A 23,748-nucleotide genomic window follows, 5' to 3' on the forward strand; every position below is an offset into this window, starting at 1 on the left:
AGTCATACAGTCACACTGTAATAGTGTAGTTTTATTACACCTGCACGGTAACATGTACAAAGATTTAGAATAAAATAGAAAACTGTGACATTTGGTTTATACATTTGAGACATTAAATGCATTCTCAGATTTCATATACACCACAAATGTTTGACAGGTCTCTTTCAACAAAATGTTTAAGATGCACCAAGGAATAAAATAAAACTCTGAAATGGGTTCTGCAGTTTTCTAAGACCCTAGAGACATAAAAAACAAAAAAATCTGTCAACTTGTATATGCAAAAACAAAATGACTAGCAGTTGTTTCAAAACATACACAGGATAATTCTACTTTTCATAAACAGCAGGTGTCTGGTAATTTAGTTTCCTTCGATTCTTTAAAATTGTGCCATTTTTAGAAAACCTTTTTTTCCCATTTGATAATCTTCATGTATGTGTATACACCACAATTTACATTATATTACATTGTTTTCACACTCGATGGATAATAAGTCACACACAGTACTTTGAAGGTTTGGAAGAAACCAACATAAACTTCTGCTGAACTGTAGTCAGTGTTTGTGCTGAACAGAAAAAAATACAAGAACGCATTTTAAAAGTCAATGTTTTATGTTAGAATATTATATCAGGTAAACTGGAACCACATAGTTCATGATATTTGACATGGGAAGGAAAGAAATATTTCTATCATGTCTATCAATGTATTTACTCGTGTAAAAATTAGTTTTAAAATGTTTCGACTGCTAATAAACAAGAGTGTAAACAAATCGACAAGAAAAAAAAAATGATTCTGTAGTTTCAGATTTTAAAACGATGTTTTACTTTGGTTTTCAAATGATTTTGTTTTGACAGGGACAGATGAGAATAGCTGAGCAATCTGAACATCTGTATAAGACTAAAAGCGTGTCCTAAACTTACTGTGGCTGTGTTTATGAGCTGCCTTACACAAAGTCTGAAACCACACCTATATTTCCTTGAACTTTATCAAATAAACAGATCACGTTTTGTTAAAAAAGGACAATATCCAACTTTAATATGAGCAATATTCATGTAATGTGTCTGTGAAACGTGATTATGCAATTCAAGACACCAGCATATGAGAAGCAACCATTACCATTTTTTAAGAATTAGTTATTAGTTAAGAAAAGAAGCTTTGCTCGACTTTTTGCAATGTCAGATGCTATCGTATGAATAAAAGCAGGTGTAACACTGCTATATGTGCAGATAATAGCTAGAATGTTTAAATATAGCAAACAGAAAGCTGCTTATCCAGTGTGTATACAGCAGCAACTAGGACAAAATCTGCAAGTTATCATAAAAGGAAAAGGAAAAACAATAAATTAGTGAACATGCTAGTTCGATACATCAATACCAAATAGATATAGCAATCAATATAGCCAAGATATATCCATCTTCCTTCATTATACAAAATAAAAACAGAAACTGTTTCAAAGACTAGACCTTGAGAGTTTTAGAGTGTTTCTTGGTTGAATTATAAATTTTCTAGCTTTAGCCCTGGAATGAAGTAACATACGTGGTCAAAAAATAAACTGAACATGGAATATATTAATCTGCACCTTTAAGTCATGAATATATTTTACATCCAGCTTTTTTGGAGTATTGACCGAACTTTCCTAAAGTCTTCCCTGGGTGGAATGTTCAGATCTGAAAACTTTATAAGTTGGAGGAGAATAGAGAGGTCGCTGTTGTTGGCAAGTGTATTCTTCTCTAGGATTTGTTGGTGTCTCTGACCTTTTGGATTTCCTGTTAAAGGAAGAGAAGACTTGAGTGGAAGTGAAACATTTTCACATGAGACGTATAACACCTAGTTTTATCTTTGAAGGAAGACACGAGAGGGATTTTTTAATGATTTAATAGGAGGTAAAAGAATGTAATGGTATGGCGATTTTGCAGTACACTGTTATTTTAAATACAGGTGGAGTCTATGAATTAGATTTCCATTATTATACATTCAATTATGTTCAAAAATGTCTAAATTCTCCATTCATTTAACTGTCACTCAACCCAGAATCCCCCAGTCCCAGTGTGGTTAGGGTTTGGTTTTTGGGTGGCCGTTATAGACGGGACTAATCAGAGCAGCCTCAAAGACGGCAGCAGGAACACGGTAACACTTTAATTTAAGGTGATGTAGTCACAAAAAACAGAAGACAGAAAGTACTAGCGTTGTCACGGTACACAGAACAATTTCAGTACTAGAGCAAAAACTGTTAAAGGGTTAGTTCACCCAAAAATGAAAATTCTGTCAGTAATTACTCACCCTCATGTTGTTCCAATCATGTAAGACTTTCATTCATCTTCGGATCACAAATTAAGATATTTTTGATTAAATCTGAGAGCTATCTCACTCCTCCATAGGCTTCCAGAGGGACCGAAACTCGCCGGCCCAGAAAGTCAGTGAAGAAAATGTTGAAATAGTCCAAGTGACTACAGTGGCTCTACATTAAGTTTATCATGCGACGACAATACTTTTTGTGCGAAAAAACAACAAAAATAACGACTTTATTCAACTATTAGTGTTCTTCAATGTGGGCCTCTGACGAGAGTTCACGGGAGCGCCACGACGCATGCAAAGTGAAATCATAATCAACCACCCCTTTAAAAACAATTGTCGCATTTCGACTCGTCCATTGGTTATCACTGTCAATCATTTCAGTTTCCGATTCAATCGCATATTTAAATACAGTTGTCAATCCAGAAACTTTACAGTGTACCGAGCAGCATGAAAAACTTCAGATTGTGAATGGGTGTAATAAACAGAAAGCAAGAGAAGAGCCTTATCACTAAGGCTGTCAAATCTCTAAAGCTGAATTTGCACTCTCGCGATTGTACAATCAATCTCTTATTTACATTGTTTACACTTTGTTGGTTATAAGGAAAGGACTCGCATTGAACAAAACAAAACCTTGTGCGTTTTCAGCAGTGTTGAGTGGATTCTGACCAACTTATTGACTAGCACCTCTGATTGGCTATTGGTTTCATGCGCTCAACAGATATGATTGTGATTGGCTACAATGAGACTTTTTTTTTACGCTTGTAAAACACACTGTAAATAGAAACCTTTGAAGCTAAGAGAAACAAACACGAATGTGAGAGTTTGAAAGCGGGTATCAAATATACCCGGTGCTGCTATGGAAAAAAATATTGAATAATAATAATAAAATAACATTAATATGATTATTATTATTATTATTATTAATAATAATAGTAGTGTTCTATAATAATAAATATTTTTTGCTAAATTATTCAATTGGATTTTGAGCAAATCTGATTGAGAGCATTTAAAAGAAATCCAAAATAAAGTTGAAATCCCGAAGGAAATTCAAGTTAAAGAATTGGTTATAACTTAAATGTCTCTAAGGGCCCTCCTGGGAAAACCAGGTTACTGCTGGAAGAGGTGTTAGTGAGGCCAGCAGGGGGTACGGCTCACCCCAGGGGGGTACATCCTAACGCCCCAGTGTAGTGACGGGACAATATAAAGACAAAGAGCACCGTTCTCCAGATGAGACGTTAAACCGAGGTCCAGACTCTCTGTGGTCATTAAAAATCCCAGATGTCTTTCGAAAGAGTAGGGGTGTAACCCCGGGATCCTAGCCAAATTTGCCCAGTGGCCTCTGTCCATCATGGCTTATACATTATATACATGATGGCATATATATATATATATATATATTATATATGGTCGGGTAAAAGGGTTGTCCCTATTCTCTTAATGAGTAATGGGAGTGTTTTGGCCGTAACGTGCAACAAACCAATCAGAGTCTCATCTCCCATTCCCTTTAAAAGCTAGTTGCGCTCGCGCCATGGCGGATTCGTGACGGAACATGACGGAATTTGCAAGCGGAAAAACTGAACGCTTCTCTAGCAAGGAAACGGATCTACTCAAGCATGAGGTTAAAGCGCATGAGCAGACCATCTACGGGACAAAGTGTAAGCTCGTTTTGGACCCGCCTATAGGCACACATTACCAACGTGCTCTTTAAATAACAAAAAAAATATTGCACCATTGACTTTAGACCAGGTTTCAGTTGGTCAATGGCACAGTCTATTTCAGTCACCTCAAAATAGCAATACGCCAACAATGCGCCTGAACACACCTCGTTTTCAGACCAGCACCCATGGGCGCAAATGCATTTGCCATTTAAACAACGTGGCGCAGGAAATGATAACTGCGTCGGGCTGATACTAACAAAAAACACTTGTCGCGCCTGACGCCCCATTGCACCGGCTGTATGATAGGGCCCTGCGTGTTGATCAGACAAGTGTCTACTAAAAATGATATTATTCAAATAGTTATTAGCAATGCACCCTAATACTGTGAAATATTTGTGAAAATGTTTGTACCGTGACGGTCAAAATCTCATACCATTACACTCCGGGTGATGAAAATTTAGACTGGAAAATGTTACCTCGAGAAGAGTGTCTTTTAATTTCCCATACGCTGCGTCAAGATCATCATTGATAATGATCACATCAAATAATCCAGGCTCTTTACCTGAAAGATGGATAAATTACGGTTAGCATGCTATTCTAGATGCGAAAAAAAATTGCAGCATTTTATTTAAAAAAAATTGTATAGGAACGGATACCTACTTATTTCCACGTCCACTTTGGCTGCATCTAAACGTTTTTTTAGACTTTCCTCAGATTCAGTTTTTCTATCCCTTAATCTTTTTTCCTAAAATAAATAAAGTTATACAATTGAGATTAAAATGAAAACATGTAAACATAATATTTGGAGAGAGAGCGCTCATTTGAAGTATTTCTTACCAGGATGTCCATTGACGGGGCCTGGATGGACACATATATGGGGTTGAGATCGGTCTTCTTGATGTTCTTCACTCCCTGCATGTCAATGTCCAAAATGCAAATCAAATTTTTGGCCTGAACAGCCTGTACAGCTGCTTTACTGTGAAGAGGGCAAAAGTGAGGTTAGTTATAATTACAGAAATATTTCTGCATACATACTTCTAAAGTTTGAATATGAGGACAAGCGTGTTAAGTTATAGACCATTCAATAAGACCAAGCACTTATCAATGGGATTGTATCAGTGGTTTCAAAAGAAGGATGTCAGTTAAATCTCCCTTCAAACAAGACTTTCCAAAGAGGGCTGTACCTTGTTCCATACATGTTCCCTGAAAATTCGGCATTTTCAACAAATTCACCATTTGCTATTGCTGCCTGCATAACTTCCCTGGTAACGTAATGATAATCTGAAAGAAAAAAGAAGATTTTTTCAGAAGATCCGTCACTCATCGACTGACTTTAAAAAAAAACCTGATATTTCAAAGGATGTTGCAATTATCATTTAATCAGCCAGAATACCAATTAAAAACAACACGCAACTGAAAGCACAAATTTGGAAAGCATATTTTTTATGCTTCATTTATGCACATAGCTGCTGAACCATGTTTTTGGCTCATCACTGTATCAGTCAATTTGACAATAGGGAAGAAAAGACTTGCGCAACTTCCACTTCATGCCGACGTTAAAGTGCCTCTATCATGCTATTTTAAAGGTTCCTAATGTTGTTTTGGAGTCTCCTACAACAGGTTTACATGCATCAAAGGTAAAAAAAAAAAAACATTTTGATTTTCTCATAATATACATTTCACATCACCACATTTTCAATGATTCTCAAACGACTCCGATGCTTCAGTCTCTCTAAATCCCTCCTTTCCGCAAGCTACTCTGCTCTGATTGGCCAGATGGCCCAGTCTGTTGTGATTGGTCGACAGGTTACAGCGCGTCAGAAACGAAACGGCCATTGCCATTAACTTCAGCTCCGGAGGCTTCCGTAACGATGGCGTCGATTTTATTTGATCAATCCAAGCGCGAGTCCGATGATGAATCATTGGAAGAACTAGTTATTCAACCCGAACCTCCATTGCAAGGACGACTCGAGCAGGAGCTACTCAGTTTGAGGAAAATTATGAGATGTTGCAGCTGTAATTTCTCACTATCAGCATTAAAGTGCTTGTCCATCAACAAACCAATGTGTATTTTTCTAATTTATTGCGGTGAACCTGCGGGAACTGAATCAATAACAGCGCGTACGTTAGCCGAGCTCTAACATGAATAACTGATGTAACATTAAAGTTTATAAAACAAATCTTGCTCCATCCTTTAGCTTTACTCAAAGTAGTAAGAACGACAGACAATCTGCATTAATTGACACAGATTGAGGTAATGGTGGCCCACAACTGATCAGCAGAAGTATTTCAGTAAGACAGTAATATCGTGAGTTAGCCAGTTAGCAGGAGACCTACACAATATAAAACTCAAAACTAGGTTTTTTGAACACCCAGTAGAAAATACATACATCAGTAGTTAATCATTCTTACAGGTTGTGATTCTGAGGAGCAAATTGGTCCAATTAAAGTGGGTACTGTCCCATCTTTAATGCGTTTTGTAAATCACATTTAGACCTCATGGAAAATTGAGAAGCAATGGTTATACTGTTGTATCGCTGTGGTAATTTTAACCACTTACTCTTCATTTCCTCATCCTTTGGAAGTGTTTACAAAGAGAATGTGCTTCTGTAGAGCAGAAAACATCGTCTTCTCGACATGTACACAACACGAACCAGCTACAGTGTTTGAGGAGGATCAAATTAGCCGCATTCACGGGCAGCCAATGAAGACCATAGACGGGCATTACGCAAACGTGTTACTGCGTTACGTATGAAGGTCACGGAAGTGAGACTGGGATTCCTGACGACTCGTTTATGTGGTTCAGAGTCGAATCTTTCTTTTGGGAGACAATAACTTTATTTATCGTCCACTTTCGACTTTACAACTTTGCAGAGTTTACATTCACAAACCGCTTTATTACACACTGCATGAGAGGTAATATTTGAAAAAGCATAATAGGGGCACTTTAAGATTTGATTCTGTTTGACTAACAACTGAAATAACTAGATATTTATGTAATGAACATTATGTTTTATAATAATAAGGCTTGTAGTCAAATTTAGTTTTGGGTTTTGAGGATAATGCAAAAGATATTTTCAGAAAAACATTGTTCTCTTTACCACTCAAGATCAAAAGCCTAACCTTTGCCGTTCTCCTCTCCTGGACGAGGGCTTCGCGTTGTATCTGGAAAAAGACCAATCTTAATTTAGAAAATTCAAAGTCCCCCTGTGGTGAAAATCAAGTTTTTAATGTTGTTTATATGTCTATGTGGTGTTTTTAATGTGCTTTCAGACAAACCATGTGTAAATTCATAAATCAACATCATTGCGGAGTATTTTCTCCTTAAAACTGCAGTGAACCAAAGACAGGCTGGCTTTAGCATATCATCATAACTATGCTTCGAAGCAGAGGAGTCTCAAGAGAAGCCAGATTATCAAGGTATATTTTTCTGTTGATATGAAAAATCTTGTACATTTGGCAATATAGTGGGTGAATTGTGTATATGAGGTATATTACGATATTATGATGAACTATTTGCCTTTCTCCACTATCGTTCTTAGTTGTTCAAAGCGTTTCTGATGCTAATTTTTAGAAGGCAGCTGTCTGACTCTGAGATGGTGCACTGAACATGGTTTGTGGAACATAAGCATCACATTATTAGCTGTTTGATAACGTAGTCAAGCAAAAGGCTAATCATATTAATTCCCGTTATGTGTCCAACATTGTAAAGAGCAATATCCTTGTGCAGTGTTTACTACAGTAACTGGAGTAAAATGTTGACCGATCAGGATCAGGTATTCTGAGCAGGTGTGAGTGAGTGGAGGCGGGGCTAATTTGTATAGTCATGGTTCACATATACTAAATGAAGCAAGAGTGTAGAGTTACATTCAAGCTATTTTAAGACATGAAGACTTTTTTTTTTCACAGGATTTTTTATTTTAAATATGTCATTTTGGAGTTCAAAGATGAGTTTTAAGGGATAAAATTGTTGACTATTCCTCCCCCCACCCAGCTTTTGTTACCACAAAATAATTGCTGGTTCAGCATTTGTACTTCCTCATATACTGATTGGCTTCATCGCTCTGTCTCCTCTCCACAAGTAAGCTGGTGTGTGGTGGGCGTTCTGGTGCAATATGGCTGCCGTCGCATCATCCAAGTGGATGCTGCACATTGGTGGTGAGGAGATTCCCCCCTTCTATGTAAAGCGCTTTGAGGTCTCAGAAAATGTAACAAATTATAATTATTATAATTACTTGTGTCACATATGTATGTGACTTACGGGATACGCTGAAGCCAAATACACCATCGAACTCCTTTAGCAGTTTCTTTAGCAGAGTGCTTTTCCCAGCCCCGGAGGGTCCACTCATCACCACAGGCCTCGGTCCAGCCATCGCTGCAAACACACCACAGACAGGGAGGAAGAAAGAAATAAAGAGGCTTTCAGAAATATTCAATTCACTTTCAGATTAAAGTCACATTCACACAGGAATGAATCAGTCTAAATGTTTAGAAAACTAAAGACTCTTTGTGAACTAAAGATGAAACATTACTCTTTGTAATGATCTGAGCTTTGAGCAATAAATACAAAGGTCTACAATAGGGAGAAACTTTCCATTTCATTTTCCATTTAAGACAGCCATTGTATATTTGAAATTTCAAAGATTTTCCATCTAATCCAGCTATTTTAGGACAATATTACATTTTTACCTTAAAATCAAGACCTTGAAAGTATCAAGATTAAGCAGCAAAGACTGCTTTCATCATTGATTATGATCAGAAATGTTTTTGAGCATCAAATCATAATTTCAGAATGATTTCAGAAGGATCATGTGACACTGAAGACTGGAGTAATGATGCTGAAAATTCAGCTTTCCATCATAGAAGTAAATTACAATTTAAAAGTGCACTGTGTAATTTTTAGCGGCATCTAGTGGTGAGGTTGCGAATTGCAACCAACAGAAGTTACGGTGGTCGACAGGAAAAGATGTGGTCGTCTGAGACAGCAGAGAGTAGCCAGTTCAGCAATGAGGTTTCTTTACAAAGATAAATTAAGAAATTATGTTTACTTAATTATTCAGTAAAACGATATGTTATTGCGAATATTATTGTAACTTGATCATCATTGTGTCAGTGTTTTATTCACTGACCTTAGCTAGTTTCTTTGCACGAAGAACAACATATTGACGAAACACGTTTGTCCGTTTAGGGCTCCTGTAGAAACATGTCGATGTAAGGGGACCCGCGGTGTGTGTAATAGAAATGCCTCATTCTAAGGTAATAAAAACACAGTGGCTCATTATGTAAGGTCTTTATGCACCACTGAAAACATAGTTATGTATAAGATATTGCATTTCTGTCAATAGATTCTCCTAAATATTACACAATGCAACCTTGGTGAGGATCAGAAACTTCTTTCAAAACCATATATATTTATATAAAAAGTTAATTATTCCAAACTTTTGTCCGGTAGTGTAGTGACTTCTTCATGTCTAAATACTGTCTCAACATGTTCCAACAGGACTGAAGCACAACAGCTCATTAGCTCTGAACGCAGTTGAGGAGTTTCAGATGAGCCAATTCACTAAGGACATTTTGATTACGACGACAGTGGAAAATTACAGATCCTGTATTGTGCCATGTTTCCGGGGGGAGGTAACCTCCCCAATATTCAAAATGTTCACACTGTCAGTCCAAATCAGATTATTTTTTATCTGATTGGAAACTGATCTAAAATTATTGACTGTCCACTAGGTGGCCCTTATTTTTCAAGTTTTGATTTATAATTGTCTGACCCCCTCAAGTTGTTCCAATACATGAAAAAATAATTCAGGCAAAATATGAGCTCATTTGAACAATATTTAGAGGTGGCACGATGACGTTGACATTTTTGTATAATCAGTTATTATGCTCAATTTGTGACAATTACCACTTGCATAATTGTATCTAAACTATTTAAATTACATACTTGCTTATTTAATGGCAATTCTTTTGCACAAAATATATTCTATGCATTTCTTGCAGAAGCATAAATTGTGTTAACGACGGGCTAACAAAGCCACTTTCACAGAAATGCGTGGTGTAAAGAAACTCTGAACTATTGACTTTAAACTGTGCAAACTTAGTCCAGGCAAAGTAGCGTTTTACGACAGACTAACTGTAAAATAATTTTTTGCAGCTTAGATAATTTCTATGAGGTGTCCAGAACAACATACTAAGTCCTAAGAAATCCTAGTTGAGGAAATATGTTAAATTCTCACCAATCCGAGATGTGTGCCAATAAGGCCAGGCAACAATACACCCCAATGGGGCTATTTTTTCCTTTACTCCTATCAAAATGAAACTTTACACAATGAAAGTACGGTACCCACAAAAAGTAAAAAAAAATTGTATTACAAGTTTCTTTGAAAATTTATTTTAATATGCAAATGAGCTATACACTAATCGAATATGCCCAAAATACACCCAAATAGGCTTAATGTTTTTCCTTTACTCCTACCACAATAAAACTTTACACAGTAAAAGAAATGACATTTTTTTTATTTTTTTTATTACAAGTTTCTTTTGAAATGAATTTGAATATGCACATGAGTGCCACACTTATTGAATATGTCCTAATTTGCATATAGGCAGAAACACCATTCATATGTATGACAAATACATCGACCCGATCTTCATCCAATCATCCTACTGCCAATGGGTGATGGCAATGCTGCTTTTAGACTGGCCTCTAACCTGAAAACTGCCTGGCTTGGTAGTACCTGCCAGGGGTATAACCCCCACTGGTATAGTCTTCAGGGTCGGTAACAACAGGTAACAACAACATGGGAGGTTTATTTTTTATTTATTTTTATTTTATTTTAGTTTTTTTGTTTTGTTTTTTTCTTTAACTAACCTAGATATTGCTGTTGCTAGCTTCTCATAACACTGCAAAGCTACTTTACAAACGGTGGAAGTCTGATGTGTGGCCCGCCTGGTCTGATCTCTACTTGCTAACTACAAAAAGAGAAGCAGTTTTGGTGTCTGGCAAAATTATTTTAAAGAGCTGGAATGTCTGGAAAGTGTGTCTATCCAGTTTTTCATCTGTCTTCTGTGTGAGAGTGAATCGTTTAGTTGGTAAGAATGACTTCTGTCTGTAATCTCGTAATCTTACCAACAATACCAATCATTTGTAAATCTACCAGCCCAAAATATCCCACCACGTTACTAATGACTAAGATGGCTATTCTGACTTTCTTCTGATGTTATCTGTGGGGGAATGTCATTAGGTAAGGCTTGTTAGCAAAAAAAAAGAAAGAAAAGAATTTAGAAAGCAACTGGAGGCAAGATTGTGCAATCAATTCTTAAGGTCAATATAAGTCTTTTTGTGGCAAGTGACCCAGGTAAGTGTGGCAAGTGACTTCAAATTTATGCATAGGTTAACTTACTGAATGGACATGAATGTGTTAGTTATTTGGCCCCTGTTTTTTCTACTTGTGACTTTATGGTTTCTTGGCCATAAGTCAATTAGGCCTAGTGTTGAGCTCATTTGCATATTTAAAATAGATTTTTCAAAGGAACTTGTAAAACAAAAATTTTACTTTTCATGTATACTTTCACTGTGTAAAGTTTATTGTGGTAGGAGTAAAGGAAAAAATTAAGCCTATGCGGGTGTATTTTGGGTAGCCTATTTTCGATTAGTGTATAGCTCATTTGCATATTCAAATTCATTTTCAAAGAAACTTGTAATACAAAAAATTTGACTCTTCATGGGTACTTTCATTGTGTAAAGTTTCATTTTGATAGGAGTAAAAGAAAAAAAAATAGCCCCATTGGGGTGTATTGTTGTCTGGCCTTATTGGCAAACATCTCGGATTGATGAGAATTTAACATTTCCTCAACTAGGATTTCTTAGGACTTTTAGTATGTTGTTCTGGACACCTCATAGAAATGATCTAAGCTACAAAAAATTATTTTACAATTAGTTCTATTTTTGGCTCCAAAATTAGTTACTTTGCCTGGACTAAATGTGAAAAGATGCGTATCATCAGTTATCTTACAATAGTCAAATGTATGTTGTGTAAGATATATTTGGTTAAATAATTAATATAGTACTCACACTGAACTGTGATCAAGTAATAGGCTATGTGATTTGATGCATTCTGCAAACTGTGTATAGTATTGAATACAATGCTCAATGCTAAACGTTTTAGAATGAAGAATTTTGCTGACTTGTAGAATTGCCTAAAAAAAACGTGAACTTTGATGTGCTTGAGCTACCTCTAAATATTAATATTTTTGCCCCATTTATTTTCTGGGGTGTTTTTAGCATAAATGGAACAAATCTAGCGGGTCAGGCTGCAGAAAAACGAAAAAAAAAAAAGTTCGTACATTTAAGGGCCACCCTACTGTCCACACTGTGTATGGCAACTGTTCAGATCCGATTTGTGTGTCCTGTGGCACTTTTGTTTACCAGAATATCTGCGTTGGTTTCTATGGCATTGCGTTGGTACGCATACGCCAACAACAACAACAACAACCGCAACATGGAGGGGTTTGCAAAACAGATGTCTTATTTACAACATGATTTTTTGCTGTTCCCACTTGCTAAATCTGATCAGATTTCAATTGGATATGCACAGACATCGGATTTGGACTGACAGTCTGAACAAGGCTTTAGATCGGATTCCAATTGGATACACAAATAATTTGACTAAAGCCGAATGCACGAATGGTGCGCAAATCACCGTATACTGTGCAAGATTTCACCAGCGCGCTCCATTTTGACTAACTAGACTTTCTAATAGATAATCTGTTAAGGGAATAGATTTTTTCCACTTTGTGGCTATAGTTCCTCATAAACCATGCCATCTATAGTGTTGGCTATTTGTAAATGTAATGTGTCTGGCTTCCGGTGTAATCCACTTCCAGTTATTTCTAGTGTACAAAAAAAGCTTGTTATGCTGCTTGATATTGCAAACTGGTATTTCTTAGCCTATTATTTTAATGTATTGTCATAATTGTAAACACAGTAGGCTGTAGAGCAAATAGTTTTACCATGCACTATGTTTTCATTCTCATTATATCCATATAGTGGCTAATGAACCGGAAGTCTCGCACATTCACAGAAACTAGCTTACTTTCGCGTTGAAAAATAAGGTGGATAGATTAGAAAAAAGACACAATTCTTGAATTATTGACCAAACATTCAGTGTTCCTGTGTAAAATGTGTTCTGTTCTAATGATGACTGACAGGAAAAACCTGACCTACATATACTCCAAGATAAGACAAAGCCAAAGTTGTTCCAAACCTGTATGAGTTTCTTTGTTCTGTTGAACACAAAACACGATATTAATGTTGGAAATCAGTAACCGTTGACTTGCATAGTATTTTATTATTTTTTTTCTATGGAAGTCAATGGCTACCGTCAACTGTCTGATTACCAACATTTTGGGGTGAACTATCCCTTTAAGAGCCTGATGTATTGTTAAAGAGCAGGAGATAAACATTATAAGTAAATATAAGAAAATGTTAAATGAAGTTAGTTGGACTTCCCATGGCACTTCGAAGTAGAAAATTCGATAACACTTTACAATAAGCTTTCATTTGTTAACATTAATGTATGTAATGTAATGTATACATTAATGTAACATGAACTAACAAGGAGCAATACATTTGTTACAATATTTATGTATTAATATTAATCTTTGTTGATGTTAGTTGCCAACAGTATGTTTATTGTCCATTCATGTTAGTTCACAGTGTATTAATTAATGATAACAAATACAACTTTTGATTTTAATAATGTATTAGTAAATGTTGAAATTAACATTCAGATTAATAAATGCTGTAGAAGTATTGTTCATTCTTAGTTCATGTTGACTAATGTTAGAAAATGAAACATTAAAGCAGCTGACATGTTAATGATAATGTCAATTATATAATTTTCATTAAACTGCTCTCTTAAGGCTTAGGTTTACAGGGTTTATAATATTTAAGCATTTAAACAATATTTCAATACATTCATAATAACAATAACTCAATTTACATCACAATTCAAGCTCTGCGTTTGTATTGCTTACCTTGCTCAAATGTGCAAAAGGAAACATGCACAACACTCAATCTGATCTGAACGTGTGTGTGTGTGTGTGTGTGTGTGTGTGTGTGTGTGTGTGTGTGTTTTCTGATAATGTCATGCTCCTATCAGCTCACTGGAAGCCAAACCCATCAAACAACCCAGCCTTCTTTATACGAGTTACTACCATATCAGCATTACACCAGACTGAAACACATCTGCCTAGCTTACAATAACAAAAACTATAGCGTCAACTTGTGATATTTCCCATTAATCTACTGAATAATTCAAATTTGAATAAAATTCAAATTATAAATTTTAGCTATGAATGGGTGCGTGAATCTCACAAAAACATGTCCAGGTCAGCATTTAAGCCATTTAAAAAATAAAATTAAAAAATAATTATTGTGAATAAAGAAATGTCAATTTTGTCTGTAAATTTGGACATACATTTTTTTTCATTGATAATTAAACTACACCTTCCCCAAAATTTTCATTAGACTATTTTTTGTTAATTATCATTGGTACACATGTATTGATTCATGTGTGAAATATATGTACAAATGTTTTCACAAACAAATCATGATTCATTATTAACTATCTTATTTAATTTATTATACATGTACGATTTTATTTTAGAAACAATCAAAACATGTATGCAAAAATCACATACTCTGGGTGGCCTAATAATCATTTTAAAGGAATAGTTCGCTTAAAAATTTTAATTCTGTCATCATTTACGCACCCTCAAGTTGTTTCAAACCTGTATGAATTTCTTTCTTCTGTTGAACACAAAAGATGATATCTTGAAGAATGTTGGTAACCAGACAGTTGATGGACACCTTTGACTTCAATGGTAGGAAAAGATAATACTCTGGAAGTCAATGGAGTCCATCAACTGTTTATTCATACAGGTTTGAAACAACTTGAGGGTGAGTAAATGATGACAGAATGTTCATTTTTAAGTGAACTTTTATATATATATAAAATGTGGGTCTGTAGAAAAGATGTTTATTGAGTTTGAACTGGTTTTGAGGATGGTGCACTTGAGGATCTTTCAGGTGTCTTTCGAGAGTGTAACATGAGTGTCGTATGTTTACTGAGTCATGAATGGCTGTAAAGAAAAGGCTGTGGAACGCAAGTCATCATGATTGACGTTTGATCAAAATTGACCCCATTTACTTTGTTAGCGCACATTACTAGACTTGTGGTGAACAATTAATCTGTGCAAGTTAATATACAGAAACATTTGTTTTTTTGTGGTAATCTTTAATCAAAATCTGAAAATTTGCTTCCGCTCTGGAATGGCGTTGCTTCTCTGATGATGTTAGTTTGGAAAAAGGAGATGAGTCACGACAAATAAGTTGGAGATAAGTCAAAACACTGAAGTAAATTCGGTAAACTTCCGGTTCACAGGGACTTTAAATGGAGATGGTACGGGCAGGTTTTATGCCAAACGACTAACCTTGGGCATGCAGTCGCTCATTTAGAATAAGCCAAATTCATTAACATCAGAACGAGGTTAAGAACAAATCCATGTGCGCACGCTCGTGTCGTGAATTAGGTGGATTCCATCAATTATTAGTGAATGAGACCCATTATTCTCTCATTGAAAGTGACATGTGAAGGCCAAGTAACCCATACTTGGAATTTGTCCTCTGCATTTAATCCATCCAAGTCAGTGCACACACATTAGGAGTAGTGAGCACACACACTGCAAACCGTGGACACACACACCTGGAGCAGTGGGCAACCATTTTTTGCTGTGGCGCCTGGGGAACAATTGGGGGTTAGGTGCTGATTTTGAGAATCGAACCCGCAAATTTTGGGTTACCAGTCTGACGCTCTATTAACCATTACGCCACTCACATTCTCAATGGTTATTCTCATTAAAATCTCCTTACTTTAATGTAGTATTTGTTACTGCACCACTTTTCTACAAATCAACTCCACCTCTACCAAGTCTACACCATGCAAGGTCAGTTTTCATATTGTACATTTATATACTACAGTACATAGTCACCACACATTTAAAGACACTTCGTTTTATATATATATATATATATATATAACCGGTTTATGGTATATTTTAATTCATAATAATATCAGACTATAGATCTTAGTCAGGGACAGGGTAGCTCAATATTTCAATTTTGACAGGAATGAATACAATGCTGTGAGGGAAAAATAACTAGCCTACAAAATAAGTCACTTTTTACTTTTTGAAGTAAATTTAAAAGGACTAGGAGAAATCCTAAAATGGCATCTTTGATTTGAAAATAGCCTCGAGTCTTTCTCCAGTGAGAGCTGAAGTGACGTCTCAGAGCAAACAGCTGTGAGGGACATAAGGCACTTGAAGGTAATAGGCTTGGAAGTCCTTACAGCTCCTTTTCAGTGTCAAAATCAGAGCCACTGCTCATAAGAGAACGTTTACAATACACGCACAGTGCATTCAAGCAAGTTCTCACACTATCAAGCACAGTTAACCACAACATGGCACCTTGTGCTATTATTTAAAATTTATATTCAAGAATTAAATTCAATAGGGAACCTGAACCAATCAAACCCTGAACAATGAATGTGCACCATCCACATCGCTGCATAAATCACTACAGCTGGACGTTCCCCTAGATTAAACTGTAAAACAGCTGTAATCACAGGAAAAATACTTGACAATGATCATAAAACAGGCCACATCTCATACTGACAGACTATATAAAAAAGCTTTCCTCCAGCCTAATGAGCCCATCATATGTGCAACTGTTTTCCCCCTTTTTAATTCAGTGTCCTACACAACATTTGTTTCAACCTCTCCATAACAAACTGATGTCTTCAAATAAATGAGCTCCACGTGTGACATCCACATTTTAATGCAAGTCATATGGTGCAACCCCTCACCCATGAGACCAGTTTTGTCTGGTGCTTAAAGACAGCGCGTTTGTTTCCTCACCAACCTTTATAGTACTATTTAATCTTATGTTGTGTGCTGTATCGTCCATGTCTAAGTCTTCAAGGTCACAAGACGAGTGGGTTCTTCTCAATACTCAAACTCCTCCATCCACTGACCCAGAAATCAATGAAGGAATCAGCTAGCTTAAAGTCTTCTCGAACTGCACTGAGAAACGTGGATTCTTCCAGAGGCGCTAAGAAAAGCGCTAGCTGTCGAAAAACCTCACGCATGTACAAATTCTACTCCCCCTTCACGTCACAATTTATTTAACTTACGTTTTACCTTTGCATAGGGGTTAGCAACCTGACGACAAAATATTAGAAAAGTGGAAATAAAGTGTTTAATGTGCGTTTAATAATAAAGAGTTTATCGGTTAGAGGTAGGTTTAGGAAGGGATTTATTGTCCCAATAAGGTGGCATCCATTTAATAATTTTAATCAATTACACCATGTTATTATTGCATACCGTTTAATGTACAACACTGAGGTGCTAATAGTGGCTCTGAATGAGCCAGTGGAATGGATTTGACTGACGGCGCTCTGAAGAGTGAACTGACATGCGCTGAATTAGAGACTGTAAAAGTGAGTGGGTCCAATATCATTGGACTTAAAAAGTTGGTGGGTCTTGTCCCAACGTGGGTCTGGTTCCGACGCCCGTGCTTGTAACGATTATGGAAACGTGATAATCAAGATAAAATGATCATTGTATCACATGCCATTCTTTTCCTTTAAAGCTACCGGTATGTGCTTTCAGCTTTCCTTAAAATCCGAAACTTAATGTCCAAATCAGTCAACTGTGGGACATGCTTTATTTTTAAAATGAGTAATTAAAAGTGCACTAAACTGCGAAAGAGACACACTTTTGTGAGTAAAGTATACTTGGGGTTTCAGGCGTGCACATAAACGGTCAAATATACACAAAAAAATCGTCAAAATGTCCATCTTGGCGAGTATTTACATAAAGACAGTCAGTTATGTGTCTTAAGTGAATAAACAGTTGGGACAGAAATTGGATGCGTGTCATTATATTAGATCCATGCATTCGGTCTTAAAACCTAATGCAAATACCTGCCGCTGTCCATGTCATTAATGTTAAACAAAAGACAGACAGAATCACTCACTGCTGTTGACTGAATCACTTTAGTAGTTTTAATAAGAATCAATTCATACAGTGAAGACTTTGCTGAGTTTATCTCGGGGTTTAATTACCATTTTGACAACTGACTGTTAAATGCAATACTGTGTTTTAAACTGAAGTCCATAGGCTTGTTCCAATCTGGATATTATCGATAATACATCTCAAAATTGGGAAGATCACGATTTAGATTGTGATATGAAATTTTGGGACGATCTACCTTTGCAGTTTAAATGAAGTGTATTTCACATATTTCTACAGGGCTTCTTGCTTTACTAATATTCAGAATGAATGTCTTAAACCACCAAACCTCAACATGAGGACAGATCCTTTGGGCGCAGCTGATGACATTTTGAAGTGATCAAGAATATTCCAATTTACAAAGAAGTTGTGTTTCGATTTCTCAGTTTCATTCACTGCATCCTTTCCTAACATTGGGCAGAGCCAGGAAGCGAGGAAAGTAAACAAGGATGCACATTTAAAGAGATTAAACCCAGTGGTCTTTTTTTGCCATGGTCTTTGTTTGTTGACAGTTGCGCAATCATTTTCTGCCCAGACAAAGTCAGACTGAGATTCCTCAAAAAACACATCTGTCTTCTTCCACCTTTTTACCTGCCTAGCCTTTTGACTGTTAGAAAAATCTAATATTTCATTATTTAGAGATTTAACTCTTGCGTCAATTTTTCAATGAGGTTTTTCTCAGATGTTAGGCTGATAATGCGCTTTATTAGTCATTTTTGTTTAAATATTACATTACAAAAATGGAAACCCAAAACTTTTTCACTTATCACACTGTAGCTTCCATATCTTTACACAGATACAATTGAAAACCCTTAATAAACTATACATAAATCCATCCAGGCATATACACAGCACTGTATTATCATTTAAATGCTTGCATAATGCATTAAACGTTTATGACATGCATATGACTAAAGCATAACGCAGCAGGTTCACTTTGAAACACGCCGAACGTGAGGAATAAAAATCCGCTACGAGTATAAGAAAGTATGCAGTAAAATTAAGCCTCATGAAAAGTCAACATCATAATGGCACTTCACAAATAATCTATAACACTTGACTTAAAAGGATGATGCAACTGGCGAGGATTTAAAGCTGTAGCTCATTTCAACTCACCTGAAAATAGCCTGGAGATAAACCTCACATACATTGGGATAAAAGTGGTCAAACACAGGGAGAATGTCTTCCCCCTCCGCCTAAAATCTTCCTTTCTCGCTCAGGTGACTGGCCTTCGCATGAGAGCCATTACTGATGCCCGGTGACGTCATCAGACGCGGACAGACGTTCCGCAGATCTTCAAAACATCATCAGTGAAGCGCGCGCCAAACGGCAGATGATGTTCACATCACATTTTCGTATTCACGACACTGCATGCGCTTTGTTGTTTTTGTAAGGAATCGTTTTTTTGGGGGTGTCGTTGTGAATAGAGCTTGCTCGACACGATAATGTTTGTGGTTGTTAAAAGAGCTATTCGTGCTGAATTCGTTACTAAGTAAAGACGAGCGGTTTCCCGGATGTTGTGGAAACCCAAGGCCTGATTCCTCTTCTACTACACGCGTGTAAAGCATCTCTCAGTGCCTCCAGGAGGCTGGAAGTGTGCCTGGATAGCGAGCAGAAGTCATGTTCGGCTCGTCGAGATCTGGAGGGGTGAGAGGGGGTCAGGACCAGTTCAACTGGGATGAAGTGAAAGTGGACAAACACAGAGAGAACTATCTGGGTAAGTGTCGAGCTAACGTTAGCAGCTAACTCAGTCAGCGCTATTATTGTGTGCTCTATATGCGAAGTTCACAAAATACAGCGTTATATTCAGAGAAGCATGATTTCTTGTGCACTTTACACGCTTGAATGAACTAATAATTGCTAAAGTAGAGCTCATGTAACTGGTCTGTGATAACATTTTGTAGTTTACTGGCACACGATAACCTGTTCAGAAAGCTAATAACTCGTGAGGATATTGTAGCAGACTTGTAATGAATAGTTGTTTTGCTTTCCTGTAAAGATATTGCTAATCGACATCAGCTCTGTCCATGACAGAGTGTCCTCTGGGTACACGTTGCATTATATGTTTTCTTCTGTTTAAAGTCCTTAGTAACGTTAATTGTAATGTAAATTCAAACATTCCTACCTTTTTCCTTGGTATGGTCTCTCATTACAACGCCTGTTAGTTGAATGTGTATGTATCGGACACAGTTGTGGCTTTTGTTGGTGTAGTTGACGTGTTGGCTTTCTAGTTAAAGTACCCAGAGTCGCACGACACGTGCACGCAGCGCGTCAGTTCACGAATCCTACTATGGCAAAGGCTCAGCATCTGAATATTAATAAGGTCATGCGGTCGTTGCTAGGTAACCTGCCCCCAGCGTCCTGCAGCAATCCTTCTACTGCGCATGCGTAGCTCATTAATATTGCTTTTATGTGCCGTGATGACGTCAGTGAGGCCTACTGGGCAGACGTGACGCCACCTGTTCAAGAAAGCTATCTTCATCATAGTTGGATTCATAATTTGATGTACCATGTGGGCATTTGACGTACCACGCAGTTTGTTTTTTTAACCCCCAAGACATTTAACTTACAAAGTTGCTTGCTTATCTTGTCTCTATCAGTCAGAAGGGCAATATGATTTAGTATTGATTGCCATTTAAAGGAGCTATATTTTCTACCCTTGAAATAATTATTTCAATTTCACTTGTTAATAACTGATAAGGACAATGATGATCTATAAGCCCTGCCGCACACAAAATATTACATGTATATTGTATAAAGAATTATTATTATAAATTATTATACACCATAAATAGTTTTAGTATTATAATATTATATATATTTTCATGATAGTTTGGCACATTTTCCAATAAATACGTATCATCAACATATGCAAATAAATGTAATTTTACTTGTTCTTGACATGTTATGTAAGATTTGACTAAGGTCTTGGGTAACACTTTAGTTTAGGGACCAATTCTCACTATTAACTTGTTGCTTATTAGCTTACATATTACTAACATATTGGCTGTTTATTAGTATTTATAAAACACATATTAATACCTTATTCTGCATGACCATATTCTATGTCCCTTAATCCACCCAGTACCTAAACTTAACCACTACAACAATTACCTTACTAACATTTAATAAGCAGTAAATTAGGAGCTTTTTGAGACAAAGGTCATAGTTCATACTAGTGAATATGTTTTCCCAAACCTTAAGTGTGACCAGGTCTTGTGTTGATTTTCCTCAGGGAATTCCCTCATGGCGCCGGTTGGACGGTGGCAGAAAGGCAAGGATTTGACGTGGTATGCCCGAGATAAGAAGGGTGGCGCAGCGGTGTCTAAAGAGCAGGAGATGGCAGCGGTGCGGGAGGCGGAGCACGAGGCCATGCTGGCAGCACTGTGAGTGTGCTTGATCCATCAGTGGCCTGTCAAATAAAATCAGTACAAATCTGAATGTTTCTGTCTGTTTTAGGGGTCATAAAACCATCAAAAAACAACCAACTGGTCTCACCAAAGAGGTTTGCATTTGTAAACATCCAAACATGGACATTTGTAATTATTTGCAGCATTTCTTGTTGAATTTTCTGATGCATATTTCTCTTGCTGGCAGGATCTTGCAGATGTGTGCAGGAGGGAAGGAGAGGGGGAGGAACGGGACGTGGACCGGGTCTCTGGGCTCGGAAGCTCCAGGTAAAGCCAGTGCTGTATGTTCGTTTGCTGATCTCTTTGCCTGTTAAAAATACATTCTGAGGACATTCTATGTTCTAAGTAACTTATTCCACCATAGAATTACCCTAATGAATGTATAATACATATTATCAGGGTTGAGCAAAATTCAGAAGTGCAGAATATCTGTCTATCTACCTATAAAAAATGACTTTGTACACCTTTAAACAAGAAGTTTTTTTAAAAAACACAGTGCCTTTTACTAGGGCTGTAACAATATATCGTGTCACGTGTCGCAAAACAAAAATGCAACAATATATATCGTGGATGGTGACAATCTGTATTTTGTATAATTCACCCAAAATGAAAATTACTGTGTGAGAATTTTTTTTACAGAGTTTTAGTGTCAGTACTACATTAAACTATTATATATAATGTTGAATATAATATATAATAATGCAATGGGGCAATATTTGTGGGTCCTGATAATGCCAAATGTCTTATGTTACCATTCAAAAGTGGCCTACATTATTTTAAATATATCTAGCTTCAGAATCATGAATATTTTTATTCTGGTGTCTCTATTATCTGTGCTTTGGGTCGCACCATGTCCAACCCAATTCATTTACACTCACAATGTAATACCAAATTTAGATTATATCATATTATATCATATACCTTATATCATATGTCTTGGAGTATCGCAACAATATCGTATCGTGATATGTATAGAATCGTGATATGAGGGTATCGTTACACCCCTACCTTTTACCAAGACTGACCAATCTACCAGGAGTATGTCGCCACCTGAACCCGATGAAGGATAGTTATTTATTTATTTATTTATTTGTTTATTTAACAGGGACAGTGCATGGCACTCTGCCATACCAGAATTAGCTACAAGCTAAATTTTATCTGTAGTCCCTGGGCAGGAAGAAGTAACATACAATTAACATTCCAAAAAACACATAAATATACCATAAAACGTCATCACGCAAGTAGCCTTTCAGACAACAAAGTTTCACATTCTTAAAACTACAATAAAACAACAGAAAAAAATAAAGTGCAATATTAATAGACACAACAATACAATGTTAGGATACGACAAAAAAATGAGTTTTTTGAGTTTATGATTAATGGGTACATGATTGTATAGATTTTACGAAGATTTTACGATATACTTCATGAAGACCTCACCTCTGTAAACCTGTCCTCTGCTGTCTCAACGGCAGTGCCAAAAACAGCCCTGAGGGCGAGACGGGGCATCAAGGAGGACAGCTGTATCTGACTCCTTGATCCCTGACAAATTAAGCCAGAGATGTTTCTCCATCACCACTATAGCAGCCATGGACCGGCCAATAGAGCTAGGGATAAACCTCCCCTGACCCAGGTCTTTGAGCAGATCTGCCACAGTGTGCAGAGCTCCAGCCGCTGCATACGCTCTTCCCACAAACCTCAGTGTCGTCTGACCTTCAGCTGGCTGTCTGGCTATGGCACGAATCATAAGTTTCGTATTTAGCGGTTTGCTGGGTCGAGCAGGAAGCCGATCTATTAGATCTATCCATTTTTTTCATGGACACCACGTCTGTTCTATCAGAATCATGGACGAGCAATGAGTCCGCTGTGTGGGCTTCCCTTCTGGATAGAAATGCTTAGGTTTTGAAGTGTGTATTGAAATGTTAGACAAAATAAAATCACTTTTCTGTTTCAGTTGATGAAGTAGCTTTAGTCTGTAACTTGCTCCTCTATTTTCATCTTATTTTTATTCATAAATAGAATATAACATTCTGAGATTCTGCTTTTGTTCTTCATCAGGGCCGGGGCGAGAGGAATGCTGCTTTCCAAGCAAGAAAAAGAAGCTGTAAAAATGGGTTTGCCGGTTTTCACGGTATGTGGACATAGATAATCCGTTTTTAATGCTAATTTGATTTTAAGAATGTGTCATTGCTCATATCTCAAGTAAAGCTGTCACTGACGATTATTTTAGTAATCGGTCAATTATTTTG

At 36.8% G+C, this 23,748-nt stretch overlaps 2 protein-coding genes across 4 annotated transcripts in view; one reads left to right on the forward strand and one right to left on the reverse strand.

Moving 5' to 3' along the window:
• guk1a (guanylate kinase 1a) lies at positions 1 to 20,371 on the reverse strand. 3 transcript variants are annotated; one of them, XM_082174131.1, is made up of 8 exons: positions 20,215 to 20,371; positions 8,212 to 8,325; positions 7,074 to 7,115; positions 5,135 to 5,231; positions 4,788 to 4,926; positions 4,611 to 4,695; positions 4,427 to 4,512; positions 1 to 1,763 (listed from the first exon to the last, which is right to left on the reverse strand). In XM_082174131.1, the coding sequence occupies exons 1-8, from the start codon at positions 20,237 to 20,239 to the stop codon at positions 1,728 to 1,730; spliced, it is 624 nt and encodes a 207-aa protein (XP_082030257.1). In that variant the 5' UTR covers positions 20,240 to 20,371; the 3' UTR covers positions 1 to 1,727. The 3 variants fall into 3 exon arrangements, with proteins under 3 accessions (XP_082030257.1, XP_082030256.1, XP_082030258.1); XM_082174130.1 differs by lacking the exon at positions 20,215 to 20,371 and adding an exon at positions 19,206 to 19,344; XM_082174132.1 differs by lacking the exon at positions 20,215 to 20,371 and adding an exon at positions 13,992 to 14,083.
• The window catches only part of cUnh1orf35 (chromosome Un C1orf35 homolog), an 11,789-nt gene continuing 7,707 nt past the window's right edge, over positions 19,667 to 23,748 (forward strand). The window contains exons 1-5 of the mRNA XM_082174099.1: positions 19,667 to 19,806; positions 21,325 to 21,475; positions 21,549 to 21,594; positions 21,687 to 21,766; positions 23,558 to 23,630. Of these exons, the coding sequence (XP_082030225.1) occupies positions 19,710 to 19,806; positions 21,325 to 21,475; positions 21,549 to 21,594; positions 21,687 to 21,766; positions 23,558 to 23,630 (447 nt within the window). The 5' untranslated portion in view covers positions 19,667 to 19,709. The remainder of the gene's footprint in view (positions 19,807 to 21,324; positions 21,476 to 21,548; positions 21,595 to 21,686; positions 21,767 to 23,557; positions 23,631 to 23,748) is intronic.

This window comes from Leuciscus leuciscus (assembly GCF_965113295.1).
Source record: "Leuciscus leuciscus genome assembly, chromosome: 6".
In the NCBI taxonomy this organism is placed as follows: domain Eukaryota; kingdom Metazoa; phylum Chordata; class Actinopteri; order Cypriniformes; family Leuciscidae; genus Leuciscus; species Leuciscus leuciscus.